At 34.7% G+C, this 19,514-nt stretch overlaps 1 protein-coding gene across 1 annotated transcript; it reads right to left on the bottom strand.

The window, feature by feature from the left end:
- Positions 1–316: 316 nt before the first annotated feature.
- LOC114714813 (receptor-like protein 19) lies at positions 317–2,253 on the bottom strand. The gene is made up of 2 exons (XM_028899583.1): positions 1,220–2,253; positions 317–380 (listed from the first exon to the last, which is right to left on the bottom strand). The coding sequence occupies exons 1-2, from the start codon at positions 2,251–2,253 to the stop codon at positions 317–319; spliced, it is 1,098 nt and encodes a 365-aa protein (XP_028755416.1).
- Between the last annotated feature and the right edge of the window lie 17,261 nt (positions 2,254–19,514).

The following is a 19,514-nucleotide window of genomic DNA, read 5'->3' as shown; positions in this document are numbered from 1 at the left end:
AGGAATTTCACCCGAAAGTTGATTGCTTGAGAGATCAAGAGACTCCAAATTGTTCAAGTTGCTGATTTCATTTGGTATGTTTCCCTCAAGTTGATTATGAGATAAGTTCAAAGATTCTAATCCACTGAGGCTAAATATTTCTGGAGGTATTGATCCAGAGATATTATTACTTGATAGATCAATAGCATGCAAAAACTTCAAGTTGTTTTCATAACTCAATCCTTGGCCTTTTATGTGCACCATAACATTGTCAGTGATATAGCTCAACAATCCTGGAGTTTTAACGCAAACTCCATAAACCCTATTATATGAAGAATTAGGGGAAGTCATAGCTGTCAGATTTTTCAGACAAATGGGTAATGAACCTGATATTTTGTTGTCTGCAAAATCCAATATTCTAAGGGAAGCCAATTGGCATATCTGAGGTGGTATATTTCCACTTAGTTGATTAGATCTTAGTCGAAGAATCTTTGCATTTTGCGCCATCCAATTCATTAAGAATCCAGATAATTTATTTTCTCCTACATCAAGAATCTGCAACTTCCCACAATTTACCAGTGACAAAGGTATCTCTCCAAATAAATTATTTTTATTGAGATGCAAAACCGCAAGGTCAGGCAACAAACCAATTGATGGGGGGATTGTGCCTGTTAGATTATTGCCATCTAGCCTAACAAAAACCAATGATTTCCAATGCATCCAACAATTTGTAAGCCCTCCAGATAAAAGGTTAATAGACATATCCACATACTTTAATTGGCTCTTCCCTTTCATTTTTTGACACAATAATGGAGAGATAGGCCCTTGGAAAGAGTTATGTGACACATTGAACATCGCAACATTGGGTGATAATAGAGGGAGATTGCCTTTGATTTTGTTTCTACTCAGATTTATGATTGTAGAGTTTAGTAACACGTTAGACATCTCCCCATGAATTGTGTTATATTGTAATTGTATGTATGGCACTCGTGCTACAAAGTCCCAAAACTTGTCTTGAGGCTCAAATAAAATTGTTGAGTTCGTAATTACCAATTCAGAAAGAGACGTTTGGGCGTATATCCATGCGGGAAGTTTTGAGGCCACCATGTGATAGAAATAAATCTTTTTCAGCTGAAAAGGAGGAACCCATACAGGATCGAAGTCAAAGATTAAGTCAGGTGACCCCATGGAAAGATAATGCAAGTTAGAGAGGTTGGCAAAATTTTTTTCAGACACATACCCTGTCAAGTGGTTATCATCAAAATGTAATTCCTCCAAGTTGAAGAGTTGTCCAATAGTTTCCGGTAGACGTTCATTTAAGTAATTTGAACTAACATCCAAGCGAATCAAGGATGAGATATCTCCCAAAGTTGAAGGAATTGGACCAGATAAGGAATTTGCACTAACATCAAGAAACTGTAGGTGTTCAAGTTGGCCTAAGCAATCTGGAATTGGACCAGAAAAGGAATTTTCACCAACATTAAGAACCTGTAGATGTTCAAGTTGGCCTAGCCAATCTGGAATTGGACCAGAGAAGGAATTTTCACCAACATCAAGAACCTGTAGATGTTCAAGCTGGCCTAACCAATCTGGAAATTCAGAGCTAAAATCATTATGAGCGAGGCCAAGAACTTCAAGCGAAGTAAAATTGACATAACCGAGAGAAGGACTAATGTTTGAAAGCTGACAACTATCAAAGTACAACTCCGAAAGGAAAGGAACAAGAGTTGCTAATTGAGGCCAGTCAACTCTCCCTCGAAGACTAATGCCACTGAGGTCAACATATTTCAAGGATGGAACACGGGAAAGCCAATCAAGACTATCAAAGTGAAGATGCTCATTATCGGATAAATCAAGATAACCAAGATTAGAGGAATTTTGGCACTCAAACACAGATGGATTGGTAGAGTTTGAGATATCCACACGATCATTTTGGATAACAGCATGGAAGTCATGATTTCTCAAATCCAAGTAATTTAGAAACTCAAGCTGAAGCAAAGATAGGTGGAGATCACCTGTAAGACACTGCCTTTCGTCCTCTTCATCACAATCAGTAGCACTGGGTTGTGGAGAACATGGGAGGTTAAGCATGATCACTCTACCAGTGGTGTTGTCACACTGAATTCCTTCCCACTGACAGCAATCTTGTTCATCAGCCCAAGTAGAGAGGATGGCGTATGGATCAGAAGCAGCGTGTTTGAATTTTAGGAGAAGATGACGGTCTCTTTCATTGCATTGAATGCTCAAGCTGCTGCACATGCCTGGGGAGAGCATGGTTGCGAATATTATCAGAGGGCATAGCAGCAAAGCGTTAGCAATATAGGGGAAGAATAAGGTATGCATGATCTCTGAAGATATGGTTTCATGTGTGATGGTATTGTGACATATGACACCCATATATATATGTGTATATATATGCCCAGATGACGCTTACTCTTTTTCTTTTTCCGTCATGACTTGGGCAACAAGGTATGGTACGGAGTTACAGATGCAGCAAATTGAAGCTTACATTAATATATGCCCTGGCCAGTAAAAAATCTTCAAATTGAGTCAAAAGAAACATATCACTATATTACAATTCCAGGAGTGTAAATATTTGTGGGTGGTATAGATCGACATATATTATTAATTGATGGATCTACACTTCCTAAGTTTCTTTTTATAAGAAACAATTACCACTTACGGTTTATTTCTATAATTATAAATTTATAATAGACATTTAGAGGGTATCTTAAATTTTCTTTGTTAATTTCTCATTTTTATCATTTAATTACTCATTTTAATATTAATACATTTATCATCACATGGCTCGCCTGAAACATTTCTCTACCACACATTCTTTCCTTTTCAAAATCCTGGCCTAAACGAGTTTAGATTTGCGCGAAAGTCATTCTTAGAACGAGTTTCAAATCCTGGCCTAACATGTTGAATTCAACTGACCCATGTGATTTGGGTTCACCATAAATTCAACATGTTATATATGCAATGAATATGGGAATTTAGTTGGCAATTTTTTATTTTAAGAAGTGGGAATCTGGTGTAAACAAAGTAAACATATATGGCGTGCGCATAAGAGGAGGCTGGACTTTAGAATTAGAGGTGAAGAGCGACCGGTAAAAGGAGGATTGGGAAAGAGAAGAACACAGTTTTGGAGGAGGCAGAGGTGCAAGGACAAACTCATTCTTAGTAAGAATGACCTTCGAACTAATCCAAACTCATTCGGGTTCTGAATGATTTTCAGCGCGGCGTCTTGGTAAATACTTCTCACAGTGTAACATTTTGGTATTTTATTTTATTATTCGAAGCATTTCCATAAAAAAGCCGCCATACTATTTTTTCCTTATAAATAAGGGTAATTTAAAAAAAAGTTATAGTTTTTACATATTTATTATTTCTAACGAATTATAACTTTTTTTTTTATCAACATGATTTGATTGATTACTTCTTATGAGAGAAAAAAATGGAGGGAGTAGCATGTACTGCGTATTCTGAATTGATCAGTTCTTGGCCTTTTACACAAGGCGATGTGGGGCTATGGTTATTGTTGTGCATGCATGGGGATAAATTAGTTTGTGTTCAAATACAATTGGATAAGTTAAAACCAATGATTTTCAAGTGCAAAACCTGATATATATCATAATTATAATATAATGTCCTACCATGCGCTAACATCAATGCCATATAAATCATTCTTTAATAGTGTTGCTCAAAATTAGTGCCATGTGTATTGAGTTATGGACAGTGACATTGAGTGATACTCCTCTGGTCTTATTTATAAGGCACTTCCAACATGTTTCACATAAATCAAGAAAAACCTTAAACTTCATTAACTCTTATTTAAAATTTAATGACTTTCCAACTTTATCCCTATTTAATACTCCTCTGGTCCTATTTATAGGGCAGAGAGAGAAGGTTTTTTTTTTTGGTTCTATTTATAAGTCACCTCATTAACTTTTTACTATGACTTTACCATGTTGTCCTTCATTTATTATAGTGTAGATAGTTATTTTTTTAAAAAGGGTATATATTAAATAGGGGTAAAGTTGGAAAGTTGCTATATTTTAATGAAGAGTTAATGTAGTTTAAGGTTTTTCTTGATCTGTGTGAAATTTGTTGGAAGTGCCTTATAAATAGAACCAGAGGAGTATACATTATACCTCATATAAACAAAGTCAACACAACAATAAATGAAGGGTAAAATTGTACATCTATGCAAAAAATTTCTCTCAGTGCCTTATAAACAGGACCAAAAAATACATTCTCTCTGCGCCCTATAAATAAGACCAGAGGAGTATAGCTTAAAAACTGAATCATAGATTTTTCCGCCAACAAAAAAAACTGAATCATAGTTATACAATACTAAAAATGAAGAGATTAATTTTGTTTTTCATCAGACACAAAAATCATCCCATTGCGGAAGTGATGACTTTTTTTTTTTTAATGAAAAAATATAGGTGAGTTAGGTATTGAGACTTGAGAGTTTATCGACGTCAGAGTATGTCTCCAAATTCAAAAAATGCGTATAAAAATATTTATAAATGGTCGACCAATGAAATTCTCACAATTGGAAATGATGACTTTCATTGGAATGCAGATTTAATTAATGCTACGTCTTCATTTTAAGTGTCAACTATTAAGAATTTTTTCTTATTGTCTTCTGCTACGATCATTTATTACTTTTCGTGTTTGACGCTTCTTTACTTCTTCTATTTTAATTTATTTGCTTATTCCAAAAAGAAGATTCTCCCTCCTATCGGTATTATAAATTTTAAATAGCTAATTTATCAATAATAAATTATTAAGTAAAATTCATCAAAAATAATAAATAGATTAGAAATATAATTTTGTTTTCAAATATATCCTTATAATAAATAATAAAAAATATAAAAAATGTGTGAAAAAATATGATAAGATATAGTATGATAAAAGAGAGAAAATAAATAATCAAAAACAAAATAAAAAATACATTAAATATGAAGATAAATCTTAAATTGAAATTTATAAAATGAATCACACCGCTCTTCAAATTTAAAGCTCATAAATAGGATCTGAGTAAAGAGTGTGGTCCATTTTACACCAAGTTTATTTTTACATTTTGTGATGTAAATATCTGTTCTCAGAATAGAAGGTGTGTGTGTGTAGAATATTACAAGAAAAACGGAAATATATAACTAGTCAAAACTTACGTCGCAAGTTTGTTTTGCTCCCCACCACTAGGTCTTCAAATGAGAACGGTTCATCCTGGAAACATTATGACATAAAGTTTGTCTATGATGTGGTAAGAGAATATTAAGGACGCCTGAAATTTCTCTTGAAGAAAATGGCAATAGAAACTTTCAGCACCCAGCCCAATGCAGAAGGAAGATAGAAATTCATCTTCTTGACTGTTATTTCTTTCAACGGGTCCGCTTCTTGTTCGTTTGTACAATTCTTTGAAAGGGGAGCTTCACAAAGTTTGTATGCATGTGTCTTCACACTGTAAGAATTGTCAAGATGGGCTAGAGAAATTAAAACTGAATAATTCTGTATTCTATTGATGAATCAGGCGAAAGCCCATTGTACATTCATAAACTTGAAACAGGTTTGGGGGCTCTATTTATACATCCTGGCCCAACAACTAAAGGACCTAATTACCCCTTAACATAACCGAATGACAGTTACAATACTATACATCATATATCTTAACACTCCCCCTCAAGTTAGGGGGGCAAACAAGTTCTTTGTCCCTAACTTGCTAAGTAACCTGTCATGATCTTGTTTCCCAAGCCCTTTTGTTAATATGTCAGCTTGTTGTTCCTTGCTCCTCACATGTTGAAGATTTATGATCCCTTGCTGTAGTTTTTCCCTTACAAAATGACAATCAATTTCTATGTGTTTGGTTCTCTCATGAAAGACAGGATTGTTGGCAATGTGTATGGCAGATTTACTGTCACAATATACATTGACAGGTTTCAATCCATCTATGTGAAGGTCTTCCATCAATCTAGTAACCCAAACTACTTCTGATACAGCGCTGCCCAAAGCTCTATACTCTGCCTCAGCTGAAGATTTTGAAATAGTACTTTGCTTCTTGGATTTCCATGATATTGGAGATCCTCCAAACTTCACCACATAGCCAGTAACTGATCTTCTAGTGTCTGGGCATGTTCCCCAATCTGAATCAACATAACATTCCAGTTTGCTTGACTTGGATGCAAAAATCATTATTCCCAATCCTGGACTTCCCTTGAGGTATCTTGCCACTCTAATTGCAGCATTATAGTGTGATCTCCTTGGTGCATTCAAAAATTGACTGAGGGTCTGCACAGAAAAATTGATGTCAGGTCTAGTGACTGTAAGATAGGAGAGCTTACCTATTAGTCGTCTATACATGGTTGGCTGTGAAAGCAGAGGATCATCTGCCTCCTTCTTGGGGCTGCCACTTAATCTAATATTCTGCTCCATGGGTATATTAAGTGGTTTGGCTGCAGTCAAGCCCATTTCAGATAAAATATCCAATGTATATTTACGTTGGTTAAGAATTATTCCATGCCTTGACCTAGCTACTTCTATTCCTAAGAAATATCTCAACTCTCCCAGGTCTTTAATTTTAAATTTACTGTGCAACAGTCGCTTTACTTCACTAATCTTATCCAAATTACTTCCAGTGATTATCAAATCATCTACATAAACTAGTACTAGGGTAGTTTCAGACTCAGATTGCCTTATGAACAACGAATAATCATAAAAACTTTGTCTAAAACCACCTTGTAAGAGTGTTTCAGTGAGCTTTGCATTCCATTGCCGCGATGCCTGCTTGAGGCCATATAGGGACTTGGTTAATTTGCAAACTTTATTGTTTCCAAACTTACCGAGTCCCTGTGGGATGTGCATGTACACCTCCTCCTTCAAGTCACCTTGGAGGAAAGCATTATGCACATCCATTTGAAAAAGGTCCCAAGAATTCATCACAGCAATGTTAAGCACAATCCGAATGGTAACCATTTTAATGACAGGAGAGAAAGTTTCAAAATAATCTACTCCTTCTTGTTGGCTATACCCTTTAGCAACAAGTCTAGCCTTGAAACGCTCAATGTTACCATTTGATTCATACTTAACCTTGTAGACCCATTTGCACCCTATGGGTGTCTTGCCTTTTGGTAAATCTACAATCTTCCACGTTGCATTATCCTCCAATGCCTTTACTTCAGCTTGCATGGCATCAATCCAGCGTTGGTCTTTTATGGCCTCTTCATAGCTACAAGGCTCAGTGACACTGTCAATGCTTGACAGAACATGTTTGTAATTAGTAGAAAGGCGAGAATAAGAGAGGGCAGTTTGCATAGGATATTTTACCTCCCTTTTACCTACTGTTTCTGTTGCTTGAGATGTACAAGCATATCCAACTAAGCCTTTGAAGCATGTTTCAACACTGGATGTGTAGTCCTTCATCCAAGTAGGGGGTTTTCTGTGCCTCACTGGTCTGTCCAGAGATTCCTCCCCTTCATTTGGAACAATTGGGTCACCATGTTCTTCTCCAATAGTGTCTTGGTGGTCAGAAGAGGGAGTAGCCTGCCTGAAGGTGATAGGTGGAAGAGATTCTTCAACATATTTATGGCTGAACTGCTCCAAGGGGTCAATCATGTCATTAGGAGCTCCCCCTTGATTGAGACCGGCTGCATCTAGGAAGGGGAACTTGGTTTCATCAAAAATAACATGTCTACTAATACAAAAGGTGTGAGTTTGAAGATTATAGAGTAAGTAACCCTTTTGAGTGCCAGGATAGCCCAAGAAAACACATGGATCAGATCGGTTTTGAAACTTGTCCTGAATAATTAAATTTGTGGCAAATGCCAAACAACCAAAAACTTTTAAAAAGGACAAATCAGGTTGATGACCATATAGCAATTCAAAAGGAGTCTTATTACTTAGAGTTGAGGAGGGAGTGCGATTAATTAAAAAAGTAGCAGTCTTAATAGCTTCCCCCCAAAACTTTAATGGTATACCAGATTGAAATAAAAGGCTCCTAGCAACCTCCAAAAGGTGTCTGTGCTTACGTTCCACAACACCGTTTTGTTGTGGGGTGTAGGGACAAGTGGTCTCATGTATAATGCCTTTGCTATGCAAATAATTTCGCAAGTCAGTATTAACAAATTCTAACCCATTGTCACTACGAATTCTCTTAACAGCAGAAGCAAATTGAGTATGAACATAGGCAAGAAAATTTTTTAAATGATAAGCAGTATCACTTTTATTGATCAAAAGAAAAGTCCAAGTACAACGTGTGTAATCATCAACAATAGTAAGAAAGTAATGATAGCCTTTGTGACTGGGCCTTTTATATGGTCCCCACACGTCAACATGAATCAAGTCAAAACAACACTGAGATTTAGAGGTACTAGAAGGGAAAGGGAGACGGGTTTGTTTAGAACGAGCACAAATAATGCACTTATCAGTGTGAATGGTAGGAACTTCCTTCCTAATTTGATCTAAATGCCTAAGTTTGTCTATTGGTGCATGCCCTAATCGTTTATGCCAAATGTCCTGAACTTGGTTAGCAGAAATGCTAAGAGTTGTGTCTGTCTTGCTAATTCTTTCAACGATATAAAGTCCATCATGAAGTTTACCAATCTCCCTCGTCTTTCCACGTATGAGATCCTGCAGTGTACAAAAATCAGAATAAAAGGAAACGATAAACTCTTTCCCTGCTGTTAGTCGAGACACAGAAATCAAGTTATAGCAGCACCCATAAGCATAATAGACATTGGTGAGAACAATATTATCTAAGATTTTAACAGTACCAATATGAGTGATAAGCATTCTATTCCCATTAGGTACTTTAATCATTTTGACAGGACCAGTATATCTGTCAACCGTATCAAACATATCTACACTATTGACCACATGACATGTGGCACCAGAATCAAGGATCCAGTGAGATTCACAAAATGATTTAGGAAGAGCAGCAACCAAACCTGAAAAGGTCTCATCGGTAGAGTCAATCATGCTTACTGCTATATCATCCTGTTCCTTCCGGAGGAGTTTGAGAATTTGATCATACTGCTCCTGTGTGATGGACGCTTGCTCAGGTCGAGAGGCAGAAGGAGAAGGAGACGAGGTAGGAGCATGAATGGTGGTAGAAGCCTGGGATTGTTTAGAACGGAAATTAGGAGGAAATCCCACAAGGTGATAGCAATGATCCTTTGAGTGTCCCTTACGGTGGCAATAGGTACACTCCTCCTGTGTCCGTCCTCTCCCCCTTCCTCGGCCTCTTCCTTGTCGACCCCCTCTAGCAGCCATAGTGGCACTATCAACTGATGGAGGAATATTATAGGATGAGAGCTGTTGTTGGGACTCATCTTGACAAACGATGGAGTATGCTTGATTGAGTGAGGGCAGAGGGGATTGGAGTAAAATTTGCGTCCTTGCCTGATGATGATGGTCATTGAGTCCTGTAAGGAATTGAATGAGCCGTTGTTGTTGGATCATTTGGGCGTACTGTTGAGTAGTAGAACATTCACAAGTAGGCTGTGGGGCTATAGCATCGAACTCGTCCCATAGGTCTCGAAGTTTTGTGAAATACTCTGAGACATTCATGGTGCCTTGAGATAAGGAAATGATGGCTTTATGTAGAGCGAAAATGCGCAACCCATTGGCCTTGTGAAATCGTTCCTTCAAGTCAAGCCAAACGGAGCGGGCATTGTCAGAGAAAATTATACCAGGAGCAATCTGCTTATCAACCGAGTTAATCAGCCAGGAAAGGATGATTGCATTGCATCGGTCCCAAAGATCACGGTGTGATGTCTCTTGTTGGTGGCGGAGGCAAGTTCCATCAATGAGCCCAAGTTTATTTTTGGCGAACAAAGCTAGTCGCATGGATCTACTCCAAATTTCGTAATTTTCAGTCCCTTTCAAAAGCTGTGGGACGAGTGTGAGGGACTGGGTGTCGGAAGGATGGAGATATAAGGGATGTGTAAAATCAATGGTAGATTTAGTGGACGATTGGGTTTCTTCTTCATCTTTACCCATGGTTGAAGGAAAGAAATCTCAGAAAGAGGGACGGTGAGAAAAAAAATGGTTAAAAGAGAGGATTCTTTACCGGGTAAAGTGATTGATTTCTGAACTGCACTTTCAAGATTTGTCGTGCGATAACGAGCAGAGTAAGATGGCAGAAACCTTTAGAGCGAAATCTTCAAGATTGATCGCAAGCCGTCTACTGAAACAAGATGGCTAGGGGTTTCTTTTACAAACGGGATTCCAAAACGCAGCACGTCACTGCGGATCCCTTCTTTCACGATGACAACGTCATATCCACCTAAACAGGGTGACCAACAGAAAATACTTAGAAAAAGAAACAGGCTCTTTGTTTTCTGGCCTGTACAACCGAAGCTCTAGATACCATGTCAAGATGGGCTAGAGAAATTAAAACTGAATAATTCTGTATTCTATTGATGAATCAGGCGAAAGCCCATTGTACATTCATAAACTTGAAACAGGTTTGGGGGCTCTATTTATACATCCTGGCCCAACAACTAAAGGACCTAATTACCCCTTAACATAACCGAATGACAGTTACAATACTATACATCATATATCTTAACAAGAATATTTACAGAAATACTCTTCTAGTTTTATTTATAGGATAAAGAGAAGATATATTTTGGTTTTATTTATAAGGTATTAAAAAAATTTTATATGAATGTACAATTTTACCCTCTATTTATTATTGTGTTGACTTTGTTTACATAACATATAATGTATATTAAATAGAAATAAAATTAGAAAGTTATTAAATTTTAAATAAGAGTTAATAAAATTTAAAATTTTTCTTGATATATGTAAAATATGTTGTAAGTGATTTATAAATAGGATTATAAAAATATTTATAAATTTTTCCTTAATGAAGTTCTCACAACGTCCCTTTTGAATGCCTAATTAATTAATGCTGCGCACTTGCGCCTCCATTTCAAGTTTCAACTATTAATTAATTTTTTCTGACTGTTTTCTGAAACTACTATCATTCATTACTTTTCGTGTTTGACGCTTCTTTACTTCCTCAATTTTAATTGATTTGTCTTATTCCAAAAAGAAGATATTTTAACTGACTTGGCTTATTCCAAAAAAAGAATGAATTGTCCCTTTAGGTCTACTGTGTACTGACCGCATGACAAAGTTGACTCCCCATCATGTCCTTGCTAAAGCTTAAGGATTAAGCATGTAGATTGTGACAAGCACAAATTGATGACAAGAAAAACTACAAGGATAAATAAAAAAAGAAAATCAACCGATAAATAGAATGTCTTCCTTTTGCTGAAGAAAATAAATATCATTGAACAAAAAAATAAACGCAAAAACATCAATTATTACACATATAGCCCTACCAAAAACTTGGTTTTTAGCGGTGATAAAAAAATCAGTGCCACAAAGTCGTTGTTGCAACGATCATGGCTAAAAACTTTTATACGTTTTCGCGGCGACTTGTTTAATGTACATGCTGCAATTGGGCCTTTTTTTTTTTTAAATTTTTACTTCATTTTCTAATAAAATTATATACAAGTTGGTACCGAAATTAAATGGGAGCTTACTACGTAAATTTTTTGCAATATGAAATTTAAACTTCGCTTTTGTTGGAAAAAATTTATAGTATACTTTTCTAGTACTATTTGTAAGGCACTTCCAGCATGTTTTACACAGATCAAAGAAAATCTTAAACTTTATTAACTCTCATTTAAAATTTAATAACTTTCTAATTTTATCCGTATTTAATATATATTATATCTCATATAAACAAAATCAACACAAAAATAAATGAGGAGTCAAATTTATATTTATATAAAAAATTTCTCTCAATACTTTATAAATAAGACAAAAAATATCTTTTTTTTCCTATTTTATAAATAGGATCATAAGAGTAAATTTTAATGGTTTTCTTTTAACAAAATCATTGTGTGTGTGTCAGAGAGAGAGAGAATCTAAGACTTGGCCAGTGTTCAGGCAAAAAAAAAAAAAAAGACTTGGCCAGTGCAAAAACAATTTTATGACATTTGAGGACGACTTCAAAAGTAGAGATCAGCAAGCTAGGCTCCAGAGACAGGTGTACGCGGATAGCTGATTAACTTGAAGATAAAAATGATTAAATAAATAAAAATATCTCACAGCTCATCCTCCATGAACGGCAGTGGTCTCCTTCACACACAAATACACATTTCCTTTTCGATTCTCTTTTTACTTTACTGTATACTATTTATAAATCTAGCTCTACTCGATGTGATACTATCCGGCCAGTTCTCACAATCAATTCAAGTCTACTCATTTGAACACCCCAACAAGAGTATAGTGTTAGTGTAAAATTAAAACAAAACGTTTAATTTGGGATTAAATGTGTGTCTAATAGTAAGATATTAACTTTTACTCAAATGGTGATGGCTTTTTTTTTCCCCAGCGGTAATGGCTACAATTAAACATTAATATAAATGTTTGCCTTGGACTAAATATAGATCAAACCTTACCAAAAAGCGTAGTTCAAGAAGACCAAAACCTGCCCGGACCACCAAAACAACATAATTTCTTCCTTTTTTTTGTAATAAAAAATTTAGGTGAGTTAAGTACTAAAAGTTCAAAACAACATAACTTCCTTACCATGAGTTTTGTTTATTTTCATAAGGACTCATAATCTAATTTGCTCAACACAAATTTTTATCCGCAGAAAAAAAAAATCCCAGGGCCATAATGATGCCTTTCATTTTAAATGTTGAGTTAATAATCCCTCCGTTTTGCACAAGAAAAAAATTAGACCAAACCGGCCGGTTTAACAGGAAAACTGGTGACCTGGTTAGTAGTTCAATTTGGTTTGGGTGCTAGACCGTTCAGAAATTGAATTGGTATCAACTCGATCAACTTAATGTGAACCATTAATGAACCGGTTTAAATGATTATATTGTTATTAGTTTTATTTTTTCCCATTCAGCTTCTAATATCTCAGTCACTATAAATTTGAATGAATTTTAGCCATTAAGAAATCATAAGGATCAACATTCTTAATATTGTTGTATTTTGTTATTATTATAATCAAACTATTACTGTATTTTCTTGTATTTTGTTATTAGTGATTATTAATGTTATTATATTTTTTTATTTTTAATTAAATTATATTATCATAATATGATTAGTTTGACCCTGAGTTGACCGTAATTTGACCAACTAATTCTAGAACCACTACTTCAATCGATTTAGTTTCCAGTATGGTTTTTTGTTTTTACATAATTGTCCCCTTTTTTCCAATATAGGACCATTTTAATCAATTTACAAGAATTAAGAAAATATTTTGAATTAGTCTTCAGCAATGAATGCATCAATAATTATTTTTGCCAGGTCTTGGGCTCAAGGTAAGAATGAAAAAAGATATATTTTATATGGACTATTACAAATAATTGCAAGGGCATGTCCTATAATTTACATGTAACCAAAAACACTTCACGGACACTTTTGAAAATGGTCTGAGTTTCGCCTCTGACTATTTAAAGAACAACCCCCCCCCCAAAAAAAGTGGGAAAAAAAATTTCTCTGGTTCTGTCTCAAATTAATTTAATAAAGGTTCAAATAATTTTTTCCGAAATTTGCCAAGATAAAAAACGAATCTAGACAGACTTTTTAAAATTAAAACAGCATAATTCAACCTTAAATCCGTTGTTAATAATTTTTCATCAACATTTTTCCATTTAAAAGTTCAATAATTTATAAAGAAAACATTTTACATTTTTAGTAAAAAGAAATACTCCTCTGGTCCTAAGCAGTGCTTCCTAACGCTCCTGCCCCACACCCGTGTCAGTAGATCATCGATTAGCATGCCTCTTCGGGCCCTTGCTTCTTTGGTCGAGAGACTCTGTGCCTTCTTCTCCTATGACTTGTACATTTTACGGGATTTTATAAGATCTAATTATTAAATTGATTTTGATTATAAATATAAGATCTATTTATCATATTTATTAATTTTTTTCTAAATTATTCCTATGGATACTCTCTCATCCATAATCAAGTAGAAGAAGAAGAGGGGTATTAAGAAAGATGATTATGGTATTTTAGGAAAAACATATCATATTTCTTATAATTAACTAACTTACCTAATTTTCTTAACCTAATCAAATTAGTTAAATGAGTCTTACATTAAGGATCAGAGGAGTATTTAATTTCCTCTTCATATAAGGACATGTACCTATTGCGGTACAATTTTTATATGCAGAAAATAAAATTGTATTACACAACTTCTAAGTACCGCAACAAACTAATGGTTTAAAAGCCGGACTAGACATAAAATTGGAAAGATCAACGGGTTGCAGTTCATACGGTTGGACCGGTTAAACCAACAGTCCAACTAGTAATGTAATAACTAAACAAAAAATAATATTATACACTTATATAATTATATAAATACTACCTCCAGAACTTAATATAAGATCTTATTTAACTTTTATTTTCATCTTAAATATAAGACCCCAATCCACTTTGTCTCTCATATTTGTGCTTTTTTTCCCTCAAAGTAGTCCTTCTAATAATGATAATTTTAACCAATATACTTGATTAGCAAAAATATTTTAAGAAAGGCAACATCTATTTATTACAAATAACTAGCTTAACTTATTTTCTTAATCTCTTCAAATTAGTTCACTAGCTCTTATATTTAAAACGGGAGGTAGTATCAATCAATCAATCAATCAATCAATCAATCAATCAAGCCTAAATAATAAATAAAAATCAAGTTACTGTTCATAAAGCCGATTTCATGGGATGGCTATTCTCTATTTTCACTGTTCTATGAATAGTGCAGCTCTTATATTAGCTCAGCACAGTATCAGCTCATGTATTGGGCTTGGTGTCCTGAGTTTCAAATTTTGAAATTCCCTCCATTTGCGGGTGTTTAATTTCATCTTCTTCTCTCACATTTTTAAATTTGCATTTTTTTCCTCCCAAGACTTTTTTCTTCCTAACATATAAAGTGGTTACTCTTTCTTTCCAAAGGTGCTTTGAACGGGAGAGAAGAGGCAGAACTGGGAATACATGGATGAGCAAATCTTCCTTCCCCACCTTGTTCATGATGTCCCTTCCATTTCAAATTGCAACAAGTGCCTCTTCCATATTACACCAACAACATTCATCTTCATCATTTGGTATGTATTTCTTCCTCCCTCATTCTATTTAATTGTTTCTTCTTTTTTTTTGGTCTGTCAAATCTCTTCAACTCCATTTCCAGGGTCAATATTTACGTCCTTCTTTCTTCAAGTTCAAAATCAAGGGCTCCAAACAACTTTTTGTTCGTCCAATCCTATGGCATTCTCTCTGATGGATTTTTTAGCGGCTTATCCTCTTCCTTCCTACATCCTCTTTACTTTCTTGATTTGCTTTGCTTTCCTCTTTTTTCTAGTCCTTTTTCCTGCTTTCCCTTTTAATTTTTTCATACAAGATTTTTTTTATTGGGTTTGATTCTTTGCTCATACTTTTGATTTTGCCTTTTGTTTTGGCATATCTCATTATCCTGTGTTGGCTGACTTGGTGATGGTGATGGCATGCCAATGAAGAAGATGCCATGGAAGGGAACATTGTGCCGTAGAATTTTTGCAGACAAAATGGGGTAACAGTGATCATTATTTGTTCACTGCAATTGTGGAAAAAAAATTCAGTTTGGGTGATGAAGTAAAGAGGTTTAGTTATACTATTTGATATTTGATAAAATCAGTTATATTGTTCTATTGTCAATGTTTCAATTAACAGTTGTCTAGAATTTTGAAATTATGCAAATGGTGAACTATTATATGAACTTCAGATTATATTGAAATACTAAGTTAAATATTTTGTTTTCCCTAAACTTACTAAGTTCATTTGTTTTGTTTCTTCCAGTATTATGGGGGAATAAATTTTGGTCAAACTTCTTGGGGTCCATTCATTGCCACAAGTTGCGGTTATATGTATTTCTTTCAGAACCCTTGCATGATTCATAAGCACCTTCTTCTTCTTCTTCTTCTTCTTTTTATGGTAATGTCTCCAACGTTATCTATTTACACCATATCAAATGTCACTGACGTGGTTTTAAATTTTACAGGATATCATACATTTGTAGACTTTTTGCAAGCTGACTATAGTGAATGCACAATTGATTGTAATATTCTTTTTTTGTTTGTTTAGAGCTTAAGTTTTTATTTTGATTCTGATAAACATACTTTTGAATCTAATTTGATGTCAAATGCTATTTCTTTCCCAATTTCCAGTTATCAACTTGGTTATATGCATGTTGTTTTTTCCGCTTCAATCTCCTGTCATATTTTTTCCGCTTCAATCTCCTGTCATACTTAGCTACATGGATGTTTAAATTTGTTTCATTGTTTTTAATCATCATTTTTTGTTTGTTGATTCCCTTCAGAGATAAATGAAAAGTGGATGACTTTATATTTTTCCCAATTATATTTTTATATAACTAGAAAAAAATACAATTTATTTGCTATTATGGTGCTGTTATGGTGAAATGTGACTTGAAAGAAGTGTTTGCTAACTATTTATCCTTTTTTCAATGATAAAGTTCTGATATAAATCTTCGTTGCGTTATGGTACTACAGCTTTATGTGATTTCTTCTCCATATTTTATGATGAAACTGCAAGCATTCCTATTGCACGGATATCTAATTATGTTATTATCTAGTTTCTTACTTTAGTATTTATAATTGGAGCGTTCATCAGAGATATGTGTCAAAACATCCCCAAATTTTGGTTGTATCAAGGATTTGGTGATTATTTTTCAGTGGTTAGCCAGTTAGCGTGCATCAATCTTTTTTTTCCAAGCCTCTACAGTAAATACCTACAAAGAATTTTGTCCATGAAAAAGGGGTGCCTTAAACTTGACTTGTCCTGGTCTTTAATTTCTCTAGCTTGTACTCATATTTGCAAAATCCAGAATATGTTTGAGAGTTAAATCCTTACAGATGAAAAGACAACTTGTGATAACGAAAATAAGATAATCTTTGGTCTATAATGCTTCCTGTCTCTGTCTCTGTATTGGTATGCATATAGCCCAATAAGGAATAGGAATTTAGTAACTACATTCAAACTAAGCCAATTTTGGCTATTGGGCTGGGTTGTTTATTGAGATTCTTGATAGAACTCACATGTATGATGTCAATCTGAGGTTTTTTAATAACCAAGTAGATGTATTTTGTGGTTTCAAGCCTTAAAAAAAGATATATCTTGTGGTTTTTACTTTATTTTTATAATAGGCTTAATGTTGTCTTTCAAAGAAGACATAAGTTTATATGCCAAAAATTCTTTCTCGTGTATGTTTGTAGAAGTATGACCCTGTGACTTCAAGAAGATTTCTTTGGCACTGCACTAGGAGTCACCTAACCTTCATATTCTGACATTTGACAGTAAAGTGGCTCCGTAGTGATCCAAGAAGCGCTATAGTAGGATTGGATCTGGAGTCTTGAGGTACCTCAATGGTCATTTAGAACGACATGCCGAAAGTTGGAGCAGATAGGTTTTCAAGAATATCCCTGTATCATCATGGATTTTAACAGTCATAGACGGCCCGAATTGTCTTGTCCCTATCTATTGTTTTTTCAGAACTTCTGTTATAAATGTTCTATGACCATTGATGAACAATACATTTTTTTTTTTAATCTTTGGCTCTTCGTCTAAAGATATAAATTTGTATATGAGCAATTATAGCTTGTGATTTAACTTATCAATTAATGAAATAGAGGAAATATATTTTGTCCAATATGGTTCCCTTAGTTGCCGTTAAAACTTACTGTTTGGTTTTTTTTAATGTGCAGTGATGTGACTTAGCCCAGATATATAAACATTATTAGACAAAGAAAAAAATACTAATGGTGTGTGTGTATAATGTTATGGGAACGACATATCCAAACAGGAGTATGTGGATTCATGATTTCACAATCAGGTTAATCTTCTTTAATAGCTGTGAATTCTATATTCCCTAGTGTGATTTTTAAATACATGCAAGGCGCATTAGAAAATACACATTGTTGAGAGTTAGAGTCCCTCGGGTGAATCATTTTCAACATTGAAATTGTAGGTACTGGGGGTAGGATTTAGCAAGAATTAAAAAATAGAGTTTAAAATTGCTTTACTACCGATCGTGAGAGTAGTCACGTAGTGATTACAATGTCAGATCATGGTGTGTGGTATTACCTAGCATGTAATATACACATGACAATCATGGTATTAGGAAGTTGGTAAGCATCTGCTACTATAACTCATATCATCTAACTCTGTAGCTTTACCATTAATTAGAGAAACATTGTGCTTCTTACTCAGTAGTATAAAATGCTTCAGAATTCTGAAAAAATGTACATACAACTCAAACGTTTGGTGCCCTTTGATCCCAAAGTGAAGAGATTTATTTTGAGTGAAAAACGTTGTTGCTTTGTTTGTAATTCTAATTATTTCTTAGTTGTTAAAAGTTCTTATAAAGTTCAATCGTTCATTAATTTGTCACAAATACTATTTTTTTTTTTCTCATCATTATGAAACTAAAAGGTAAATCTAGCGCAATAATATAGTCATGTCTAATTATATTGTTGTCATTGTGAAACAAATTTTTTGGGTTAAATGGAAAATATTTTTTATCAACATCAATAATAATTTTTTTTTCACAAAATCTTGTATTTAAGTACTGTTAATCCTTAATGTCTTTGTATTAATACCACACACAAGAGATGTAAAACCATTGAATACGTATCTTATAATAAATTTATTAAATCAATTTTGATGGTTAGGTTGTTTTATTTATGAGATTTAACTTCATGACAACATATTTTGTTTGAATATGCTGTAGGTAAGTATATTTTTTCCGTCCATCGCACGGGGAGTTAAATGCTGGTTAAAAATAAATATGAAATTAAAGATAACTATGGTGGTATCTCATCCTCAAACCACCGGGGATCTTCTTTTTAGATTAATAGTAGAGATGCTAATGGGTGGTCCCCCTCGGCTCACACTTCAGTGCATCCCACCAAAGGCAAAATATATATATAAAATATCACCAACTTTCTCTTTCTACGTCAATACTCAATCCTTCACATTCACAGTTCACCCTTCACCTTACTTACAAGTCTAAAACTCATTACTCGTTATCTTGAAAGCAGAGAACAATGGAGGAGTCGCACGACAAGGCTTGAAGCATGAGGTAGTAATTTCGACGGCGGGTTGCTTCTGCATGAGTGCTGATGGAAGGTTGAAATTTCGACAGCAGCGTACTGCGTCTTCACATTCACAGTCGAGCGAGAGAGCGACTGTCGAAATTGGGGGAATGGGGCTTCTGAATTCTCAGTTTCTCACTTTCTGTTTAATGTCTAGAGCAAGAGAGGATAGACTAAACAGTGAACAAGAGACAATGACACAGATTGGGGATTAAGGGGGGCTTTTTGGAGATGGACTTTGATTTTTCGTCTGCGTTATAATTCGGCCGTTCGGTTTTTGAAAAACCGCCCCGACTTTCGAGTGAACTCCGGCTACAGGCATAATAGCTGACTTAAAGCGGCCCAAGACGA

This window comes from Neltuma alba, unplaced genomic scaffold (assembly GCF_004799145.2).
Source record: "Neltuma alba isolate B1F8T4 unplaced genomic scaffold, ASM479914v2 tig00011543_pilon, whole genome shotgun sequence".
Lineage (NCBI taxonomy): Eukaryota > Viridiplantae > Streptophyta > Magnoliopsida > Fabales > Fabaceae > Neltuma > Neltuma alba.
Note: the sequence above shows the minus strand (reverse complement) of the source record. Positions and strands in the feature narration are given on the sequence as shown.

Bases quoted from the DNA above. Each gene is read 5' to 3' on its own strand.
- LOC114714813 (XM_028899583.1), bottom strand. From the start codon at position 2,253: ATGCTCTCCCCAGGCATGTGCAGCAGCTTGAGCATTCAATGCAATGAA. The intron at 381-1,219 runs GTATGTGTCTGA...TGGATTTTGCAG, and splicing joins GATGATAACCACTTGACAGG to ACAACAAAATATCAGGTTCA.